Here is a 22,159-nt window from a genome sequence, read left to right as displayed (position 1 = left end):
CGCCGCCGCCCGCGTCGCCGCCCTTGAGCTCGCCGAAGTCGTAGAGGCTCCGCAGCGCCGACATGTCGTAAGCCTCCGTGTCCTGCTCGCCGCCGCCCTCGTCGTTGTACTTGATGACGTTGTCGCGCATGTCCTCGTCCTCGTCCGAGCTCAGGTGGCTCTTGTGGTGGCGCCTGAGGGTGAGGATCAGCAGCACCAGTACTGCGCGGGAGAGGAGGGCACGGAGTGAGGGCCCAGCAGGCCGGGGCGTGCCCGGGGGAGCGGCCCAGCTCAACCCTGCACAAAAAACCACCGCACAGTCCGAACCCAGCTGTCTGGGAGCGGGTGAGCTACCCTTCTAGAGAGGTGCGCAAAGTGAGACCAGATCACCTCGGGGTGGGGGTGGCAAACAGCAAAGTTAAGGGTTTTCTTGAGTGCCCAGGGCAGGGGTTAACCTCCGAGGTCTCTATCTTCAGCTCTCCTTTTTTTTTTTTTTGAGACAGGGTCTCACTATGCAGTTCAGGCTGGCCTTGAGCTCACTTTGTAGCCCAGGCCCGTCTCGAACTCACAACGATTCTCCTGCCTCAGCCTCCCAAACTCTGGGATTACAGGTGTGCGCCACCACACCCAGCTTCTCCTCAGCTCTGGAGAGATGAACTTCCCTGCACTGCCACCCCAGGGCTGTGAAGGAGGCAGCTGGAGGACAGAAAGATGTCCTCGACCCAGAGCTCTCTTCGGCTCTTGTCCGAAGGCAGGTGGTCTTAGGTCAGGACCTGCAGGACCCCCTCTGCGCCCCGGGCCAGGCTCAGGGCCTTCACCCCTGACGGGGTCTCAGAGTTCCCAACAGCCCCTGGGAACTTGTCTTCAGGTCCACCCTAGAGTTGCTGGGGGAGGGGAGGGGCGGGACGCAGCCTGTGTTTTCACAAAGTCTCCGGTCCATGAAGGAGCCACTGGAGGTGAGGGCCACAGCACTACCACAGACCGGAGGCTGCTGTGGTGCATGTCTATCTCCCCCGCCTCCTGCAATACACATCCTAAATCACCCCCTAGCACCGGGGAAATGTACCTCTAACTTGGTGCTTGGTGTGCAGGAAACACTCGACTCATGCTTGTGAGTGAATGAATGAATGAATGAGTGAATGAAGAGTTGGATGGAGACCTTGGAGGCTGGGTCAGTGAGTGGGTGAGTGAATGAATGGAAAGCTCTTCTGACTGTGTGTGTGTGTGTGTGTGTGTGTGTGTGTGTGTGTGTGCACTGGGGACTGAACTTGAGCCTTCACATGGAGCTACATTGCCAGTTCCCTTTAAAATTTTTTTTGAGACAGGATCTTGCTAATTTGCCAAGGTTGGACGCAAACTTAGTCCTCCTGCCTCAGCCTCTCAGAGTGTCGGGGTTACGGGTGTGTGCTGCCCCATCTGGCTTGGCTTTCTTCTTTGGCTTCCAGGATTCTACATCCCCGCTTCCTCGTCCTCCCAGCTCACTGATGCTTGGCTCTGTGTCTGCTAAGCGGGCCTCTCCATAATGTCCGATGACCCAGGACTCAGACCGAACCCTTCGTCCACACCCTCCCTCGGCGCCCTCCTCCATGTCACGGCTCCCGTTCCATTTAGAATCCAGCAGCTTTCTTATCTCAGGGGCCTGAACTGCTCCCCTGAAATCTAGACTGTACATCCAGTTTCCCACTCCACATGTCCTCTTGGTTGATCAAGAGAATTTGAAATGCAATGTGTCTAAAGTGGAAATAATAATCCTTTTCCCAAGACCGGGGATGTAGCTCAGTGGCATAAGCACTTGCCTGGCAAGCCTGAGGTCTTGAGTTTGATTCCTGGTACCAAAAAACAAAACAACAACAATAACAAAATAATCCTTTCCCCTTCCTCACCCTTAGTGTCCCCATCTCAGTGATGACATCCCCAACTTTTCAGTTACTCAGGACTTTCAAAGGCCCCTTGTTCATTGATGGACTGCAGTGCCTAGAATAGTCTAGCATATAGGCAGGACTGACTGGATGGGTATGTGAGTGAATCATGGTGGGCGGGTGGGTGGACAGAGGGGTGGACAGACATATGTCAGGTACTGCGCTGTGGATTAGCTCCCTCTTGCTATTTCAAACAGTTTATGCCAAGCCACTGGCCAGAGCCAGATGCTAGGGCCACGGGGCAGGGTGCTGGCTCGCCACTTAACAAGATAGCTTATGACAGGCAAGGGGACAGGCCTATAGGGAGGGCCCAAAGGAGGGACGGTGTCAAGAGGGAAGTGGGAAGATGGATGGGCAGCTTTCAGAGCCGGAAGCTGGGAGCGGCGGAGGGGGATGCCCGCGAGAGCAGATGGTGGGGATTGCGGGCGGCGGGCGACAGATGTGCCAGGCCTGATCAGCGATTCTGCCTGTCACCTTTAGAGCACTGATGTGCACTTTCTTCGTTTGTGGGCAATTAGGCAGAAATTTGTTTGCACTGCCTCGGAAAATGAAACCGCTGTAAAGTGCACTCTCTGGAAAAAGGTTTTCTGAGCCATAGGCCGGTGGAGGGAGAGGGGGCTGGGTTTCTTCCTCGAAAGGTGGAGCCTGCCCTGGGCCTCTGCAGGGACTGGACGTGGCAGGCCCTTGGAAGCGGAGCAGCAGCGAGGCCAGTGGTGGGCAGCATGGAGTGGAGGCAGATGCCATCTCCCAGGAACTGTGCAAAACTGGCATCTGCCACCTGCACCTCTCAAGAGCCCCCAGTTCTGGCGCACCAGGAGCGCAGGGGCATCAGTGCCTTTCTGAATTTGGGTGGCTGCTGCAGTGATAGCACCCCACTTGAATCCTACTTAGCTCCTGAAATTTGACCTCTTCACTGGGGGCACTTTGGAGTTCAGATGGCTGTGGGTGGGGCCAGTGTACCAGTGTGGATCTTGTCCTCCCTGCCATGTCTTCAGATTTTGCCACAGGTGCCCAAAGATTTGCTCCCACCTTAAATTCACAGCAGTTTAGAGGATCAGAGGACACAGTTTAGAGGATCAGAGGACACAGGGTCAGACCTAATTGGAAGTCAGAGGACTCTCTGTGTACCTCTGCACAAAGCCATTTAACCTCTCCAAGCCTCAGTTTCCTCATCTGAAAAACGGGATGGTATACTGGCCATGCATTCTCTTTATGGAGAATGAAGAAAGGATTATAGATGTAAGAGGATTAATAACATGCCTGGCTTTTAAACATGGGGCAGAGGTTCAGGCAGTGGAGAGGGTCAATGGTCTGAATTCAGTTCCAGGTGAGAGGTCACCATCTGGATTAGGTACAAGTCTGCTCTGTATTTAGGAGACTTCCCATAGGAGCTATCAGATTTTTCAGGCCAGTCCATCCTTGCATGGAGGGGAAACTGAGGCTCCAGAGGGGCAAACTGGGAAGGTAACTCAGGGCCCCAGGATGGAGGACAGTCAGGAAGGGTGGGTGGCTCTCGGAGGACTCACCGACCAGGATGAGGACACAGACCAAGAGGGCGATGAGGGCGCCGGGGCTGAGGGAGGCCGCCATGACGAAGGCTGTGGTGTTGCAGGACTGGATGGCCCCGGAGCTGTCACAGCCGCAGATGCGGATGGTGAGTGTGCCCGTGCTGCTGAGTGTGGGCGGCCCGCTGTCCACCACGAGGATGGGCAGGAAGAACACATCCTGTTCCTGCCGGTTGAAGCCCACATGCTGGGTGTGCACAGCAGCTGTGTTGTCTGCTCCAGAGGAAGGGAGTGGCATGTGACTTGGGGCCAGGGCCAGCCCCCACCTCCCAGTCCCTTCCAGATCCCACCCCGAGATTTGCTTCTATGCCCTGGATCTTTGCCTCCCACTGATTCTTAGGTCTGTTCCCGGGTGTCCCCCACATCCCGACCCCTGCTGCCTGAGGTCCTGCCTCAGCCACATAACCCAGACTTCTGTCCTCAGCTGTCCCAAAATTCTGTTCACAGCTGTCTCAAGATGCTGATTTCAGCTCTTGTAAGATTTTCATTCCCAGCTGTGCCAAGGTACTATCCCCAGCTATTTCAAGATTCTGTTCCCAGCTGGGCCAAGGTCCTGGCCCTGGCTATGTAAAAAAAAAAAATCTTTTTTTTTCTTTTTTGGCCATACATCTCAACAGCTTGTTTTTGTTTTAAATTCCACTCCAGCCCAGAAGTCCTGTGGTCTTTGGGTCATGTTTTACTGGGCCCTGACAAGTCCAGGGTCATCAGACAGGACTGGAAAAGCTGGCTGGCACCTGCCTCTGGCTGAGGGACCTTTCTGTCCTTCGTACCAGTGAGAGTCCTGGAGCTGGCTCGGGAGTCTCTCAGTAAGAGGCTGAGCCTAGAGGGTTGGGGGCACAGCTGCTGGGGCCCATGAAGGGGCCCTAAAGCATCATTACCTGCTCCTCCTCACCCACACCCTTCCTTTCTGCATAGGCCAGAGCGGTTGGTGAGCTAGCACAAATGGTGTTTACTGCATGGCTCCAGGGAAGGAGCGGCTGGTGTTGGAGCTCAAGACCCACCTTCTGTACCTCTCCTGCCTCTTCACACCTGTCCTGTACCAGTCAGGCCACCTGACCCTGGTCACTGACGGCTCCTCTCAGTTCTGCAAAGTGTGGAGGTGTAAAGGGTGCAGAGCTCGAAGGTGGCTACCCTAACCAGGCTCCATGTTCTTGCGGGGGGTCCTTTGGCCCTTCTCTCTGCCCTTGAAGTCGTCAGACTGGACTCTGATCTTAGACTTTGGAAGCCAGGGTCCCTCTTGAGCTTTGTGGCCCCAGATCATTCAAACCAGCCTATCGTTGTACAGAGAGGGAAACTGAGGCTGGGGTGAGGCTATTGGGAAGGAAACCCAGGGTCCCAGGATGAGGCCTATTCCTTCTCCAGCAGCTTTTTCCTCAACCGCAACACCCCACCCCTTCAGCACCCCAGATACGGATTCCTCATGATGGACACAGTGCAGGAAAAGGAACCCTTGTGAGGACTGACTTGTGACCCTGGGTACATCCAGGAAGTGGGCAGTAGGTCTAGATGAGACAAGGATTGTCGGGAATTGGATTGCCCATGAGGAAACAGGCACACGATACTTATCACCCAGTCCGCTTTTATACATATTTGAACATTTCCGTACAAATGTTAAAATAATAATACCAAGTGTATCATTTACTTGCTTGCAAAGCTCAACTGTTTTGGGCCTCAGTTTCCTCATGCGTAAACTGAAAAAAGTGTATCTTGTAGGCGCGAGGGTTTAATGATATAATTTACATGTAACCCTTGGAATAATTCCCAGCACATAGAAATTCTCCATAAATACTTGCTAATATATATTTTTTTCAGATTCTGCCCCATTTCTCTGTGCCTCGCCCCGCGCCTTTCCTCATAAAGTTCCTGCTCTCTGGAACACCCTCTCCACCTGCCTGCCTGGGCAAATTCCTCATCCGTCATGCTGCAGCTAAATGTCACCTCCTTGCTATGGCCTCCTTTCTCCGCTTCCCTGGGAGGGAAGGATTTATGGTCCCCCCTCCGTTCTCTGACAACGCAGGTGCCATGCACAGTTCTGTCACAGCACTTGTCACGTTGCGTTAAGCTAGCGTGTGTGCCCATCCCTCCACCAGCCCGATAGCGAGGGCCTGGCACCGAGCCAGTCTAGAGGAATGATGCTTGAATAAACCGGAACTTCAGCTAACTGGTGGCTGAGGGTCAGCTCTGCAAACTCTGGCTTGAGCTCTGACTCAGACTGTAGCCTTCCTGTCAAAGGGTAAGGCAACCCCGCTTGTGAACGTATCTGCCTTTCACTGGGGAATAAAGGAGATGCAGGAGCAAGTGGAGAAAGGAAGGAATGGTGTGGGACTCACTTGCCCGGACTGGATGCTTTTGATACATTAAGAACTCTGTGGTAACTTAAATACAGAGCAATATTTGATCCTCACAGCAACAAATAGCTGTGGCATTGTATCTCTTAGGTATACAGAAATTGAGGCTGAGAGAGAATGACTTGTTTTGAATGAATTGAGTGAAATCACCCATCCATCTATCCATCTGTCATCCACCTTTCCATCTGTCTATCCATCCATCCATCATCCATCTATCTACCTACCTACCTATCTATCCATGCTTCATCCACAATCTCCTTATCCATTTTCCTTCTTTCTTTTTCCTTCTTCTGTCCTTCTTCCTTCCTTCAAATAAATCTTCATTAACTACTACATGCTAGGCACCAAGCTAGTCACTAGAGGGAAATAACTGAGAGCTAAATCAACTGGATCACAGCTCAAGTTCTAATGTGAGACACAAATGCTAATTGAATAAAGCCACAGTTTGGTTTTACAATTACACACCATGGTGAGTGCTGGAAAGGAAAAATAGAGAAAAAGCACATGGCAGAGGACTTGGTCTGGCCTGGGAGGTCAGGGAGAGCCTTTGGAGGAAGTGGTATTATTTCTGAGCCTTGGAATAATGAGTCCAGGGGAAGAAATGCCCCGTGCAAAGGCCTTGAGGTGGAAAGAAATGTAATAAACCCAAGGAACTGAACAGAGTCCTTTGGGCAGGAGAGGGAGGCAGGAGCCCATCATGGCAAGTTTTGGAGCCAACTCTGGTAAGGAGTTTCTTTTCCTTTCTTTTCTTTCTGAGACAGGGTCTCTCTATGTAGCCCAGGCTGGCCTCGAACTCATCACAGTCTTTCTGCCTCAGCCTCCCAGGTGCTAGGATTACAGGTGTGTGCCACCGCACCCAGTTATTTTCTTACAAGCAGTGGGAGGTCACTGATTGGTGGCTTTTAAGCAAAGAAGTAACGTAGTGACATGTCATCCATTTATTCAACAGCAAATAGGGGTTGAGCACCTTCTACATATCAGGACTGTTTTAGGCCCTGGGGATATTATAATGAGTAAGACAGACCTGCTTCCTGTCCTGGTTGAGCCTCTCCCCTACGCGAGGGAGCTTAGCATCTAAAACACAAGAGTAGATGTGCAAGAAGAGCTAGGTGGCTCCTGGGTGTCTTGTGTGAGCTGGTAGTGGTAGAAGTGGCACAGAGAAGTTGACAGCTTTGAGAAATGAGTAGCTGGCCCCAGCCCAGCCTCACACTGCCAAGCAAGAACAGGGATGTTTGTTTCTCAGGTTGCCGTCTTTGGCCACGCAACCATATGTTGTGAGAGCTCTGGTCCCTGCTACTCTCCACCCCATGAAAAGGATCCTCCAGTACCATCCTTGGGCCCCTCAAGCTGCCCTCCTGGCAGCAGCTGGCTTCTATCAAGGAAACCGCTGGACTCCCCCAGTCCCACCCAGCCTTTCTAGGCGGGATCTACGCCCAGCACTGCATCCATCCATCTGGCCTGACATACATCAGTGTCAATCCCTGGCTGCAAAAGCAATATTTATAAATCACGTTTCCAAACTGGCTACAAATTTGTACAAAGAAACAGATGGGTTGGGGTAGCCGTTTGTCACCAAGGATATTTATACAGTGAGGAGGATGGGGCTCGGCACGCTCTGGGAAAGGCTTGAGGGACTGCACGGGGAGACCCTCTGTGTCTGCCCTGACCTCGGCATGCAGCCGCCACCCTGTTGCCAAAGATGGTCACATGGAAGGGAGCTCCGGAAGGCACAGGCCAGAAAGAACCGGCTGGGACAGAGCTGCAGGCTCCTTGGGTTAGAAAAACTTTGAATCTACAGAATTAAATCCAGGCTCCTCTTTCTCTCCTGGGGTGGCCCAGGGTACTTCTAGAGTATGTAGGCCAGGCTGTACCAGTTGTTAGGATATTAAAATACTTCCAAAATGGTTTAAATCATCATGGCTCTGAGCCCTGTCTCCCAAGTTCTTCCTGGTGTCTCGGCCATTCTTTTAAGCATCTTCCTAACTCTGACACTATCAAGACACTGAGGCGTTAATGCCAGGAGTAGCAGGGGCTCCCAGGTCTTGCTCAAGTTGTAGTGAGCATCCTTTCTGATCTACCCAGGCTACTGCACTGGGTGATACACATTTTTAACATGTCTCCTGGAACTACAGAGAGGCCTGCCTAAGAGTCTTTGAAGGCTTTTCCCTTTTGGGGTGGGGGTGGAGTATGACGGTCCTAGGGTGACCCTGACCTGTCTCAGGGCCAGAAGGGAGCAATACAATCTGGCCCCAAGGCCTCTCTGGCTATATCTCCTCCTAGTCCTGTCTCTCACTCCCTCTAGCCATGCTGGCCTCCTTCTGTTCTTTGAATGGCCCAATACTCCTCCTACCTCAGGGCCTTTGCACTTGCTGGTTCTTCTACCTGGACAGTTCTTAGTCCAGTTATCTGCATGGTTCACTCCCCTGTTTCCTTTAGATCCCTCCTCACTATGGATCCCCTCAGAGAGGTCTTCCCAGACCTCCTTATTTAAAGTAACTTCTACTCTCATCTTGTTTCATGTTTTGGTTGAAGGTAACACATTTCACAGGGCATCTGTGATGTACCAGGCATTGCTCTAGGCACTCAGTAATGAAGAGAATAAAGTCCAGACTTTGGCAGAGATGTCAGTATTCCTCTCTCCACTAACCACCTAACATCTCCAACATATTATGTATTTGTTTGACTTCTGCCTCATCTCATTAGCGAAAAAGCCCCCTGCAGGAGGGGATTTTGTTCTGTTTGTCATTGCATTTCCAGGACCCGGAGCAGAGCCTGGCCATAGGCACTGTGTCTCCATAATGATCAATAATGTGCTCAATAAATAATTACTGCATATGGGAGCTGACACGTTCTAAGTATAACAATATATGTTTGGCAGCTATCCGGCCCTCAAGGAGGGGCTGTTATCAGTTCCAGTTTACAGAGAGTGAAACTGAGGTCTCAGTGGGGACAGACATTGGCCAGCATCGCACACAGAGCCTTCAACAGAGCCTGGGCTGGCACCGGCACTGGGAAGGGGGCCTGCCTCCCCTTCGGTCCATTCCTTAAGGCATCAGACTGCAGTATCATGTAGAAGTGGATCGGAAGTGGGGCCCACTCAAGATTGCTGAGTCCAGGCTGGGTGGGGAGATTTGCTGCTTTGACAGTGAGCAGAGCAAGGGCCCTGTGCCTGACAGAGGTGCAGGCTGGGACTCCAGCCCTCCAAGGACCCTGTCCTGCACCTGGGCAGGTCCCTGTCCCTCTTGGAGCCTCAATTTCATTACCTAAAAAATTGAAGGAGTAGGAAAACCAGCCTCTAGCCTCTAGATGCCAAGGGAGATGTGAATGCAGGAGACATTTCTGAGCCCACAGGAGGGCGCGCGTGTGTGTGTGTGTGTGTGTCTGTGTGTTGTTTCATCTTTACTTAGAACAGGGTCCTTGCCCCAACTCTGACCCAACCACCCTCCTGGAAGCCCTCTCTAAATCCTTCCAATACCATTCCCTACCTTTGGATGCCCCCTTTCCACTCTGCCACCCCACACCCTGCAGGAGGCTGTGCCCAGACTTCCTGTGGTCTTGGACCTAACTCTTGCCCCCTGGGGGTCTCAGGCCCCCCCTGTTTGCTGAGAGAAGAGGGCAGGGAGACCAGGTCCCTCACTCCAAGCGTCCTGGGGCTTGGTGGCTCGCAGGTAACTCACCTTCGATGTCCAGCAGAGAGAAATGCGGGTTGCTCGGGGCCTCGGGCACCAGGCGGAAATAGAAGCGGTGCCCACCCTGGGGCTCATCTCTGTCCACCACACTGATGGTCTGGATGAGCTGAAAGGGGAGGAGGGGCAGGGGCTGCAGGTGAGGCAGCGACCATACTGGGCCCAATTCGAGGCTGCCCCTGGCCTGTCCTGGTAGCAGCCCCTGTCCCCAGCCCCTCGGTGGTACCTGGCCTGGCTTGGCATCCTCACACACAGCCGCTTCATAGGGTGTGGCTAGTTCTGGGGGATTGTCGTTCACATCGAGGATTCGGATCCTTAGGGATGCCCGGGATAGCTGCGCGTGATTGTCTGTGATAAGAGCACAGAAGCAGGGTGAGAGGCGTCCAGCGCGAGAGGTAGACAAACCCCATCTGCCACCATGAGATGATTCAGCAGTGCCATCACACTGAGATTTCTTTTTAGTTGACCATGCTGATACAAGGACCAGGGACTAGGACTGGACACCTCCGGATTTAGGGGAGTAATCATCCCCATCGCCATCCCCACCATCATTACTCTGCCATCACGGTGATTACCATCAGCACTGACACCGCTAGCATTGTTACCACAACCTCTACGACCGTAAACGCCAGTACCAACCTGTGACCAATTCCGCCACGAGCACTAGCACCATTACTACCTTCACCACCCCACCACCATTAAGCTGTGTTGCTAACATTATCACCCACCAACATAACTGGCAGTGCTACCGTCACCATCCACACAACCATCACCATCACCACGCGGTTGCCATCACCCCCAGGAGATCATCAGCATCGCTACCATCGCCACTAGAATTAGCAGCCTCATTATACCTACTAGCTTTACCCTTGTCCTCTGTCTGCCATCATGAGTATTAAGACCACCTACAGTCACCTCCTTTGCCACCACGGTCATCCCTCTGTCAGCATCACCAAGATCGTAAGTACCATCATCGGCTATGCCGTCCCCCACCATAACCACCACAACCGTTACCAGCCCCCTTCCTGCTAACATGACCCCCACACAACGACCATGATCACTATCACATCACCCGGAGCGCACAGAATGTGCCTGGAGCATCCGCATCTATTACACCACGTATCCTGGCAGAAATCCCGCGGCTTGGTGAAGGTTGTAGCCCCACGTTACAAAGGAGGAACTAAAACACTGGGAAGTTAACAGAAGAGGTCACCTGCTGCCTGACCTCCCAAACCCCTGGTCTCTGCAGATCTCATGCTGAAAGGGTCAGGAAAGCCCAAGGAGGTGGATTGTGGCCAGCAAAACCACGGAGTTCCCAGTCGTCCAGTTGGGGTGTCCTTGAGCTCAGAGCCCCTCTCTGGGCCCCCAGCTCTGTGGGATGTAGCATAGACTGGGCTCTCACACACTTACTGAGTGAAGAGAGGAAGCCTAGAAGGATGAAGACTGCGGGAGGCCTGGATTCCAGGCACAGCTATGTCCTGCCCCACTACCTATTCTTGGGTGAGATCCTGCCCTCTCTGATCCCAGTTTCCACACCGGGAAAATGAACACAGCCTGGTGATAGTAGTTCTAATCCCGGCTCTGCCACTTAGTAGCTGTGTGATCTGAGTCAGGTCACTTGACTTCTTTGTGCCTCAGTTTCTCACCTGCAAACCAGGACTAAGGCTAATAGATTGACTAAGAGTTAACACCATGTATGCAGCAATAATAAGCGTAATATAAACACATCCTTGAAGTGATTCTAGATGCCACACTTCACCCCAGCCTGGCCTCTGTGAACAGCACCCTTCGTGTCGGTCCTGCCCTCCTACCCTTGTCCCCAGGCCCGAGTGTCTCTACTCTACCCCTAGCTGTCTTTGCCACATGTTCATTGCTGACCTGCTCCACCTGCCACTGACCTCAGGAGCATCTCCTAGGAGCGGAAACTCCGCCACCTCCAAGCAGGGACTTGGACGACAGGGGTCTCCAGCGGGGCACTGGCAGGGGGCTATGTGGGGGCAGCCGGGAAATTTCCAGGCAGCCAGGCACCCCGTGTATTTTGAGAGGAGTGGGCTGGTCAGCTGCCTCCTTCTCTAAACCCAGGGACCTGCTGAACGCTGACGCCAGCTGCTTGTGTGTTGATAAAAAGAGAAAAGGAGATAGGAGGGCAGGTGGGGCCGCCTGCTGGGAGGCCAGGGGAGGGAGGGGAGTGCTTCATTAGCTCCCGGCCGACCCCTCTCTGGAGTTCCCCTTAGCCAGGGGCACCTTATCTCCTTAGCTCACCCAGATCTGCCGCCTCAGTGATTAGAAGTGGCTCTTCTCGGGGCAGGAGATGGGAGTGGTGACTGGCAATGCTGGGGGAGCTGTTATTTTTAAGCACGTGGCCAGAGAACCTCAACAGATAGATGGGGGTGCTTTTAGGAGTGGGCACGGAGGGGCCCACAGGTGCTCCTCCAGGGGCACCTGTCTCCCAGCAGAAGCCAAGGGAAGGAGGGCTGGGCCAGGCCCGAGGGCAGAGCACCCTCCCCTGCAGTTGGGGGCTGCAGCACGGCTGAGGGAGAGCTGCGGACGGTGCCAAGGGCAGGCTCTGACAGGACAGACCGCTCGGAGGGCTGAACGCAGTGCCAGGGAGGCTCCCACTACCTCCCCTTTTAAAATGCTACAGGTCACCTCTTGGGAAAGCCCTGGCCGCTCTGGCATGAGGTAGGGTCTCAGAAGCGGGCAGCTGAGCGGGCTTTGTGAAGAACTTCTAAATTGTCACAGCTGCCACCTGTGGAGCTTGTCCTAGGGAACTGGGGCTGGCCTGGAACACTCAGAGCTTAAAGGCAGCCCCAGTGCCCCTGACACTGGGGCAGGAGTTTTCTGGCTCTACGTTACAATCATATGGGAAGCCTTTAAAAATACCAGCTCTCAAGGCTTGGCCACTGGTTTTGTAACAGTTTCCGAGAGTACCCTCAGCACACCAGGATAGCAAGCCATTGCCCTGGGGTGGCTGGTGGTGGAGTCCAACCTGATGTCTGGCTCTGATGGTTCCTCCAAAGCCCTCTGGACCACAGTTTGTATCATTTATAATAACCGATAACATCTATGGCCACCGCCTTACATGTTTCTGTCTTGACTTTTGTGCAGAATTTTCCAAATTATAATGCTTTTCCTTATCTGTGACCTCATGTGAGCCTCAAAACAACCCGTGAAGGAGGTGTTATTAAGTCTATTTTGTAGATGAGAAAACTGAGGCCCCTGCAAGGGATGGGAATTTTCCTCAAGACAAAATGAGTCTGCAGCTGGGCTGGGGTCGGGTCCTAAATCTCCTGATGCTAAGATTTGGTCCAGGTTCAGCAGTGGGTGCTTCCGGCTGCCCGGTCTTTGTCCACCCAGTGGCAGCTGCTGCTCGGACACAGGTCCATGCTGACCCTACCCAGTGGTCAGCGGCAGGTGCCCCTACGAAGTCTCGGTCCCCCGTGGCCCTCCCCAACCTTGGCATCTCAGTTCAGCTGACTGACATGCAAATTAGTTTAATTATTTCTTCTTCTAAAATAAATTATATTTTGCAGTAGCTGCAATATGTTGTGTCAGGCAAAATTACATTCAATATTTTTAAACTAATTGATGCAGCCTTGAGGAAGGCTGATTGACAGCCCGGAGCCGAGCAGGCCTGCAGCCTCAACCGATTCCTAAATTAAAATTAAACATGCTCCGGCCTGGCGCTTCCTCCTGAGCTGGCTCACCATCAATCTAGAAAGGTGGCAGGTGGAGCCCCAGGGGCCGAGGGGCCCGAGCATGCTGGGCAGCTCAGTGGGTGCCTCTGGAAGGAACTAAGCTTGCGGGGGAGGATCGCTGTGCAGCATGGAAGTCCTTTCCCCTCCTTGTCCTTCGAATTCCTTAAGTGGAGCAGACAGAGATTGGACTGGACAGTTTGGAACAGGGTATTGTGGTTTTTGCTGACAACTATGGATTGAGAACTTCTCTGAGCAAGAACAACCTGGTCTCCTGGTCAATGGCATTACTCTAGACTATGACAGGGATGTCTGCCCTGGAGTAAGTGACATTTCTGCTGAGATCTAACTGGGAAATAGCTAGGTATGGGGGATGGAGAGGGAAAGACTGTTCTAGGAAGTGGGATTAGCATGTGCAAAGGTCCTGGGGTAAGGGGTGAGGAGGCTATGGGTCTCTTCCAAGGAAGACCTCAGCCCCTGGCAGAACCACTTGCCTGGTATCTGGCTCAAACTCAGCAGGAAGTGGGGGTGGGATGGGTGTGGTGGCAGCTGGTGGCCAGTCAAAGGAAGAGGAGCTGGGGCCTGGCCTGCCAGCCAGAGCAACGTGCTCCTCCTCGGAAAGATGGCAGCAGACACATATTGAGCACTTGCCATGGGCCAGGCTCCATGCTGCCCATTTTGTCCTGCCGGCTGCTGCAGGAGGTAGGGACCAGGATCCCTGCCGTGCCATCAATGAAGAAATGCCTCAGAGAAGTGGAGCAACTTGCCCAAGTCTCACAGGGAGCAGCTGACAAAGCCTGGACTCAACACAGGCCTAATTCAGAGGCGGACTTTTAGACTACGAGAGGGTACGGCCTTCCTTACCGTGCTTCTCACCTGCAGGGCCCTGAAGAAATGTCCTGCGTCGCCCAGGAAGCTTTCTTTGACTGCCCTTGACCCTGAGCAGTCAGAGGATAATTCCAAGTCCTACACACCTGCCAGGTCCCACGGGTCATCCTGCCGCTGCCACCCTGGCCTTGGCCCTCGCCTTCCTCCCTTCACTCTGCCAGGGGTTGCACAGCTGTCTTTTCTACCCGAGTTTGCCCCTGGCCATGGTGCCTCCGCTTTACTTCTCAAGGTAGCGCTCACCCCAGGCCTCTGTGGTCTTACTCAACCCGATCGTCATCTTCCCCTCCCCTAGCACGCCAGAAGGATTTCTATGTTGTTTACTGCTGTGTGCCCAGCACACAGTAGGTGATGAACAAAGACATGTCGCAGGAGTGTGCTGCGGCAGCCCCGTGTGCCGTGTTCCGAGAGGGATGCTGGGGAGGGGTTGAGGAGAGAAAACCCTTCCTGATTCCCTAGGGCTGCACCCCTGCGGGATCCCACCATCAGAGAAGGGTGCAGAACGGGACCCCCGCCCTGCCTCTCTCGGGACCAGCATCTTCTCATAAAAAGATGGAGGTGGACGCTGTGGATCTCGGCTGTCACAGAAAAAGAGAGGCCTTGCGAGAGAGAGAGAAATGAAGAGTGGGCGTGGGCGTGGGCGTGGGCAGAAGTGAGAAGTGGGGGAAGAAGGACAAGAGAGCCCCGAGCGGCTGGGGGTGCCTCCCTCCCACACACTTGCAGCGCTGCGCAGGGCGGAGGGACCCTCTCCTCCCCCAGGCCCCAGCCCTCCCCCCTCCCAAGGGAATTAAATTGCATCGGAACACCAGGCTCTGATTGGAGCTGGCCAGCTGGGCAGGAAGATTGATCATCCCAATTACCCACCGCCAAGACAGTCAGCGTGAGGGAGGAGGGCTTGGGCGCACAGGTGGGGTGCTGCAGGGAAGGGGTGCCCGGAGGCCAGGAACGGCCTCCGAGCACCCTTAGCCTGTCCACACACCTCTCTGGTGGGAGGAGGAGGTTCGGGCACCCTTTTCTGTCTGTCAGGGACGTGGAGCATCTGGTTTGACTTCCACGTGGAAATTGGAGCCTTTGACCTTGTTGGGGGAAGTTTGTTCCTCCAAGGGCTCGGAAAGACTTCTGGCTGAAGTAGGGGCTCTGACACCATAGCATCCCCAAGACTTGGGGGAAGAAGGATGAGAGAAAGTTTCCCTTCGGGGGAGGAACCATGGGTTCTTCAAGTCTGAGCTGTCCCACTGAGACTTCACGGACATCACAAAAACGTAGTCCTTGGAATTAAGGGGGCACAGGATCCCAGGTGTCGCTCAGTCCAAAAGAAGCCCACATCTGATTTACACACCTCTGCTGACAGGGCGTTCACTATCTTGCAAAAAGCAGTCGCTCCGGTGAGGAGCTGCCACCTGCCTCTCCCTAGCCACCCACTGCAGCCTCCCTGGGGCTCCCTCTCCCCACAGCACAGGAGGCCCTGAGCCCTCCTCCTGTCTGCCCTGCTCCTCCAGCTCTCTGCACCCTACAACCCGAGGGAACCAGGGGGACCCACACATGAGCATGCCTTCTCCAGATCCTGTCTGCTTCCCCAGGGGGCCCTCAGGCTCTTCCTGTACAAGCCAGTGAGCACCTTCACCTCCCACAGCCCGCCAGCCCCAGCCACACCTGTGCCCCCGTCTTCAGAATGGGCAGGGCCACCCAGCTTCCAGGCCTTAGCACACTGGACTCTTTCTGCCAGGGGCACCCGAATTCCCTCTGTGCCTCAAACTCTTCCTGAGCCTTTGAGACCTTTCTCCATCCTCAGGGGATGGGCCAGGCCTTCACTCCTCCTTGGGGGCCCCCACCGGCCCCCAACTTGCTCTCAGCTGTTGCTGCCTGCTGGCCTGCCCTCTCACGAACCCTAAGTCTGTTGTCACCAGATCTCAGTGCCAGCCACAGGTGGGTAACAAGGGGCCAGTGGCTGAGAGGGGAATGGGGGAGACCCTGGAGGAAATCAATGATCACACTCTGCACTGACCCCCTACTCCCCACCCCGTTCCTCCTTCCAGCTCCCACAGAGCTCTGTGGTCCTCTGAGGAGCTCTGGTCTGGGGGTCACACAGCCCCGTCTGCAGACTGAGGCAAGCTGCCGCCGTCTGGGCCTCAGTCTCCACGTTGTGAAACAAGGTGCAGCGGGGCTGGAGCCTGTCATCTCTGGCTCTGCCAACCCCCTCTCCGCCGTGCATCAGGCAGGCGCTGTGCTAGGCATTTGCCGGTTGCAGTTTCCAATCTGCAGGGCACCCAGCACGGTGCCTGACAGTGTACGCTTTAGGTAAACAGAAGCTGCTTCTGTCAGTAAACTGTAGCACCCAGTAAGGTAGGCGTTACTGTCACCATTTTACAGATGAGAAATCAGAGGCCACAAGCGAGGAGGAGCGACTGTCCAAGCTCACAGAGCTGGGGGCTGCGTGACCGCAGCCATTCTCTGTCACCCAGCCGTGCCTTGCTAAGCAGGTGGGTGCGCACTCCTGTTCTGCTTTTGCCCACTTGGTAAATATTTATACTGCCTAGTGCGTGCCGGGGCTGTGCGGACGCCGCTGATACAGATGGGCCCCTGTCCTCCTGGGAGGTGCCGTCTGCTGGGGAGAAGGGATCACTCAACACTCACGCAAATGCATCTGTAAACTGCAAAGTGCACTCAGTGTTATGCAGGAAAATGCAGGGTGCTGGAGACGTGACTTGGCCCCAGGTGACCCAGACAGGAAGTTTCTAACTAGTCTGGTCAACTCCTGTCGCCCTGGACAGCTAGACCTCATCCCTCCAAGCCAGCTGCAGGCCTGATGATCCTGAGGAGGTGGCTGGCTGCAGCCCCCAGGGACCCCCCAGCCCAGGAACACATGCTCCGGGGCCCCCACTCCCGTCTCTTTGAAGACTGTCCCTTTCTAGCTGCCCTTTCCACCGAAGGATTCAGACACAAATTGTACTTTAAATTCAATATCGGTCATTAATATTTCATGATTACAAAACGTTAAAGATAATGTCAGTGGAAGGAGCGTCTGCATGGGCAGAATGGATGACTCAGAGGTTCGGGGAGAGGGGAGCCGGCATACTAAGTGGGTTGGGAGTCTTTGAGGTAATCCGGTGTGACAGGCGGCGACTCCCGGCTGAGGGCAACATTCTCGAGGTGCTCACAAAGCTCTGCCGCTGTGTATAAATATTTCCCCTCTGATTCTTGTCACCCTGTGTTTGTTACGCCAGGCGGGGCAGCTATGACCCCCTGTGTATCCTCTGTGTTTCAGAGGAGGCTGGATGGGTGACTCCAAGGAGGACACGGGGCCAGGCGGATAGACCCTTGGCATTGCACTTGGGGCCTGGGCTGGTTCTTAAGGGAGGAGGCCAGGGGCAGAGCCCCAGACCTGCAAAGACTGGCTCTGGGGTCTAGGGGTCCTTGCTGTCTTTCCCTGAGCCTCTGTTTCCTCATCTGTAAAATGGGGATAATTGTGTCTTCGTCTCACGGAGGTGGCAGGAAGGTAGAGTGAGTGGGTTACTGCCTCAGCCCCTGATTTGTGACAGCACCAAGGAAATATGATTGGCGGGTCAGTGCAAGGGGGAGCGGGGCTCTGGAGTCAGGTGGGTGGTGTTGAGACTCCAGACAAATGGCTTCCTCTCTCCCAGCCTCAGTCTCCTCATCCACACTTTGGGGACAATGGTAAGATCAGCACCTTGGGCTCATCACTGTAAAGGGCCTGGCCCAGAGTCCCTGCTTCAGCCATATGCAGTCAAGGCCATCCGACAACCATTAACTGGACACTCACTAGGTCCCAGCCACTAGGCACAGTTCTCTCCGTGTGTCCTTGTGTTCAACCCTCCCACCTGCACTGTGAAGTAGATCCATTTCTTTCCCATCAGTCAGTGTCCTGGGTGAGGGGTAGGCAGTGGTGGCAGGTTACACCTCAGAGAGGAAGTCTCAAACCCAGCCCAGTGCTGCCACTGCATGTCCTTGGGCAAGACTCTTAACTCTCTGAGGCTCAGTTTTCCCGTCAGTAAAATGGGTACTGGTCATGGTACTGATTAGGGTTCTATAAAAACAAAGCATCAAGCCTAGAATATGTATTGAATTGTCATTATTTGTGGAGGCGTGTTGCCTATCCTTTCTCCTGTGGGACAGGGGCGTACAGGCTTGCATGCTATCCTAGCTGCTTTCTGAGATCCTCTGTGTGGAAGCATAACGCTTAAGCTGGGAAGGGTCTTGAGGTGGGATGTCGGGCAGTGACAGGCAGGTGGGGGTGCATCTTTGTGGAAGGAAGAGGAGGGCTCTGCCCAGCAGCCGGGCTGTGACCCTGGCTCTGCTTGCAGCCCTTGGCCTCAGTTGCTTCCCAGGGAGCAGGATTGGGAGGGAGGGAGGGAGGGATGGAGGGGGAGCTCTCTCCCCAAGTCTGGCCCCACTTCCTCTTCAGCCACCTTTGTTCCCTCTCTTTCAAGTGGAGGAGGAGTGGATTCAAAGGCAGGGAGCAGCAGGCACTGAGAGTAGAGCTCGCTTTGTGTTTTCTTTTAAACTGCAGTTGAAAGAGAGGAAGGGAACTTCAGCCTAGGGACTTCCTTGCCTGCCCGGAAAGGAACATGCGGCCTGGGAAGTGGGAAGGAGGGAGAGGAAGAGGAGGGAAGCAGGAGGGGGCTCTGGGCAGCAGGGGGCCGCCGCTGGCCAGGCGGGGGCTGTTTGGAGCACTGGCCGCAGCCTGAGGCTCAGAGATCCACAGTGCTCCTCCACAGCTGAGACTGCTTCACGGCAGCTGGGTTGGTCCTTAGATCTTGGGGAGCGGGGTGTGTGTGTGTGTGTGTGTGTGTGTGTGTGTGTGTGTGTTCTTGGAGAGCAGGTGGAGGCACAGGACTGGCGGTGGGCACTCCCTTACCCTCTCCCGCTGCCCAGTGAAGCTCTGTATCTCCACAGCTGCTCTTATCTGGACCCCGTGTGATACCCGCCCAAGCTCACATTCCCCTCTGCCCCTCATGATGCTGAGCTGCCTGTGATGCCCACACAGGCAGGATTCTTCTGGAAACTTCTCCCAGCTGTACCAAACGGCTTGTGACTCACTTGAAACTCAGGCCAAGCACCTTGGCGTCGCCTTTGATCCCTCTGCACCTTCATGTCACCACCTGGGCAGGTCCGCTGGCCCAGCCTCCCGCCTGTACTCCAAAGCTGGCCGCTTCTCACCTCCACTGCTACTGCCCTTGGCCAGGCCGACAGCCCACCTCCCCAGCACTACGCCATTTCACTTCTAGCTGAGCTCTGGCTCCCCCTTCAGCTCCCAGTCCACCTTCAAAATGGCGGCCAGAGGTGCTTGTAGACAGCGTCCCTCCTCTGCTCAAACCCTGCCTGCGACCCCCACCTCACTTAAAGTTCACAGACCTCACAGTGGTTGAGTACTCTGCCCCTTACCACCCAGCCTGGCCCCTGGCTGTTCCTCTAACATGGGGCAGCCACCACCTCAGGGCCTTCACTGGCTCTTCCCTCTGCCCGGCCTGCTCTTCCCGCAGACGTTGACATGACATGCTCATCTTACTGAGGTCTTTGTTGAAATGTCTTCTTCTCAGAATAGTCTTCTAAGAGAAACAACACCCCTCTTCCTTCCCATCCCCTTTCTCTTTCTTTTCTCCTCAGTTCTTTGTACTTCACATCATCGACACATCATGCCTGTTCTTTCTTTCTGCTGATGGCCTAGCTCCCTCCTATGAGGACAGAACCCTCCTATCTTGGCTGAGGCTGTATTCCTAGGCCCTAGAACAGGGCTTGGCATGCAGTAGGTGCCCAGTATGCAAGGGAAGAGAGCCTGTCTCAAAACCAGCCCTATCCCTTTGGCTTGGCTTGGCTTGGCTTGGGATGCCTCTTGGGTTTTTGCTCCTGAGAGTCAGCTGTTGTCCCCCACCTCCACTCAAGTGGGATGTCTGCCCCACCTCTCAGGGCTTTGACTGACAGTGCAGCCTTTGCCCCACCTGAGGCATTGGCTCCGTCCCTCACTCCACCCCTCAGCTTTTGCTCCACTCCCGTATTTGCCTAGGGGCACCACCCAGCTCACCTGCTTCCATGGCCAGCACAGTGATGTTGTGCCAGCCGGCTGTCTCTCGGTCCAGCCCCTTGCCAGTCACGATGGCACCTGTGTCCGCATCAATGTCGAAGATCTGCTCCAAATCCGAGTCGCGGTCAATGGCATACCTGAGGGGTGCAGTGCAGGGCTGATTGAAGGTATTCGAGCACCAGAGGGAGCCTGTGCCATTCCAAGAGAGGGACAACCTGCCCCAGACTTGCAAGAGGCAGGGAAACCCCTCCCAGCAGGGAAGAGTGGGAAGCCATCTGGGCTTGCTTCTCAGTGACACCAGCGCCTGCTGTGTGTCTTGGGCGACCCTCAGCATTTCCGAGCCTCAGTTTCCTCATCTGGGCAATGGGGCCAATAACAATCTGCACTCCACCACTGCAAAGGCTGGAAGTAGGTAATGTGTCTGGCACATGGTGACAGGTGTTCCATTTTTAGCTTTCAGTAAGAGGTGACCCTGGACTTGGACTTGACCCCTGGAACTGGGGGTGGCACTCAGGGGAAGTGGAACCGAGGTGCATGAGACTGATTCAAGAGATGGCGACGGTGCAGAACGGTTAGACCTGGAAATACGGATGGCACTGAGGCTTACTGGCACAGAACTGAGTCTAGTGTGGCCCGGGGAGCCAACAGGGAATTCTGAGCAGGAGGGAGGGGGCAGTTGTGGGCTAGAGGAGGCTTATTCGAGGTCACAGTGGAGGCGCCTGACTGGGGATAGGGCCCAGCGTACCATGCGGAGGGGTCTGGTCTTTGCCGGCAGGTCCTCCCGCCTGCGAGCCTGCGAAGTACACAGCACGTACAAGCTAATCTGCGGCTTTTTGGTTGCTGCGTGAAAAAGCCCTTTGTTCCGCCTTCTTCCCGAGTCTTTGTGCAGCGGCTCCAGGCCTGAAAGGCCCGTGTCCAACACATGTCTCGGGCGGCAGCAGCCCAGAGAGGCCCCGCCAGCGCGGGCCGCTGCTTCCCCAAGCTGATAACGCGGGCGGGGGCAGAGCCGGCTTTGGGCACACAAAGGCTTCGAATGCCAGGCAAAGGCTCATTGTGCAGCCAGGACAAAGCAGCCCAGTGGGGAGGGATCGGCCCGACCCACGGCCCCTCCCCCAGGCAGGAGGACAGGAGCCCTTCCTCTCAATCCCAGAGAGGGCCACTGAGGCCCGGGCAGGCGGGACACCAGAGACACTGCCTGCGAGGTGCCCAAAGCTTTGAGATGACCTTTAGAAGGGCCTTGGCTGAGTGCCCCAAACTCTCTGTACCTCAGTTTCTCTGCCTCTTCAATGGGGATGATGATAGTTGTGAGCCTGCACAGATCTGAAAGCAGTCAGCTGGGGCTGAATCCTCAGCCACTTACTCTACCTGTGTGACGTGGACCAGTCCCTTGACCCCCTCGGCTTCCACCTCTATTGGCGACAGCCTCTACTCTTTTTATATTCACTGTTGTGGGGTAGGGAGACGTGGCAAACTGTAAAGGGCTGCGAGAGGGGCATAGGGCATAGTGAACCAGATCCTGAGTCTTCAGTTAATGCTCCTTCCTGTCCCCAAGCTGCCGGAGCCCGCACATGTGCTTCCTGCCCCTGACCAGCCCGGCTCTCACTGATCTGAGAGGTCGAGACCCAAGATGACCCTTCCTCCCCCTACCACGCCCTTCACAGTCTGCAGGGTGCCTTTTCCCCGGCTGTGCCCTTACTCCTTCCTTCACGCCCCCTACAATCACGCCTTCTCTCTGCTACGCCCCAGGGTACAGCAGCAAAGCAGGCAGGCAGGGCTCTGTTGGGCAGATGAAGCCGTGGAGGATCAGAGAGGGAACTTGCCAAGCTCAGGGCTGCTGAGCACAGTTGTACAGCTTGTGTCATGCGCAAAGGTGCCGACCAAAGGTGGACGGGATGAGTTCCAGCCAGCCGAGCCACACGTGCTGGCGCAGGGAGGATCTTCTCAAAGGCGGGGCCTTTTCTTATTTACACAAAGGTGCCGCAGGGCTAGCGATGACCTTACCTGGGGCTGCACAGCAACTCTTGCGAAATTAGAATTTGTAC

General features: G+C 54.9%; 1 protein-coding gene across 1 annotated transcript in view; it reads right to left on the bottom strand.

Moving 5' to 3' along the window:
• Positions 1-22,159, bottom strand: part of Cdh22 (cadherin 22, type 2) — a gene marked incomplete at its 5' end in the record, with an annotated part of 67,424 nt that overhangs the window by 1,172 nt on the left and 44,093 nt on the right. Inside the window, 5 exons of the mRNA XM_005392577.1 lie at positions 3-201; positions 3,425-3,676; positions 9,489-9,606; positions 9,724-9,845; positions 20,118-20,254. Coding sequence (XP_005392634.1) covers positions 3-201; positions 3,425-3,676; positions 9,489-9,606; positions 9,724-9,845; positions 20,118-20,254 — 828 coding nt within the window. The remainder of the gene's footprint in view (positions 1-2; positions 202-3,424; positions 3,677-9,488; positions 9,607-9,723; positions 9,846-20,117; positions 20,255-22,159) is intronic.

Source organism: Chinchilla lanigera, unplaced genomic scaffold (genome assembly GCF_000276665.1).
Source record: "Chinchilla lanigera isolate Chin_1 unplaced genomic scaffold, ChiLan1.0 scaffold00044, whole genome shotgun sequence".
NCBI lineage: Eukaryota > Metazoa > Chordata > Mammalia > Rodentia > Chinchillidae > Chinchilla > Chinchilla lanigera.
The sequence above is the reverse complement of the archived record's forward strand: the minus strand, read 5'-3'. Positions and strand labels throughout refer to the sequence as shown.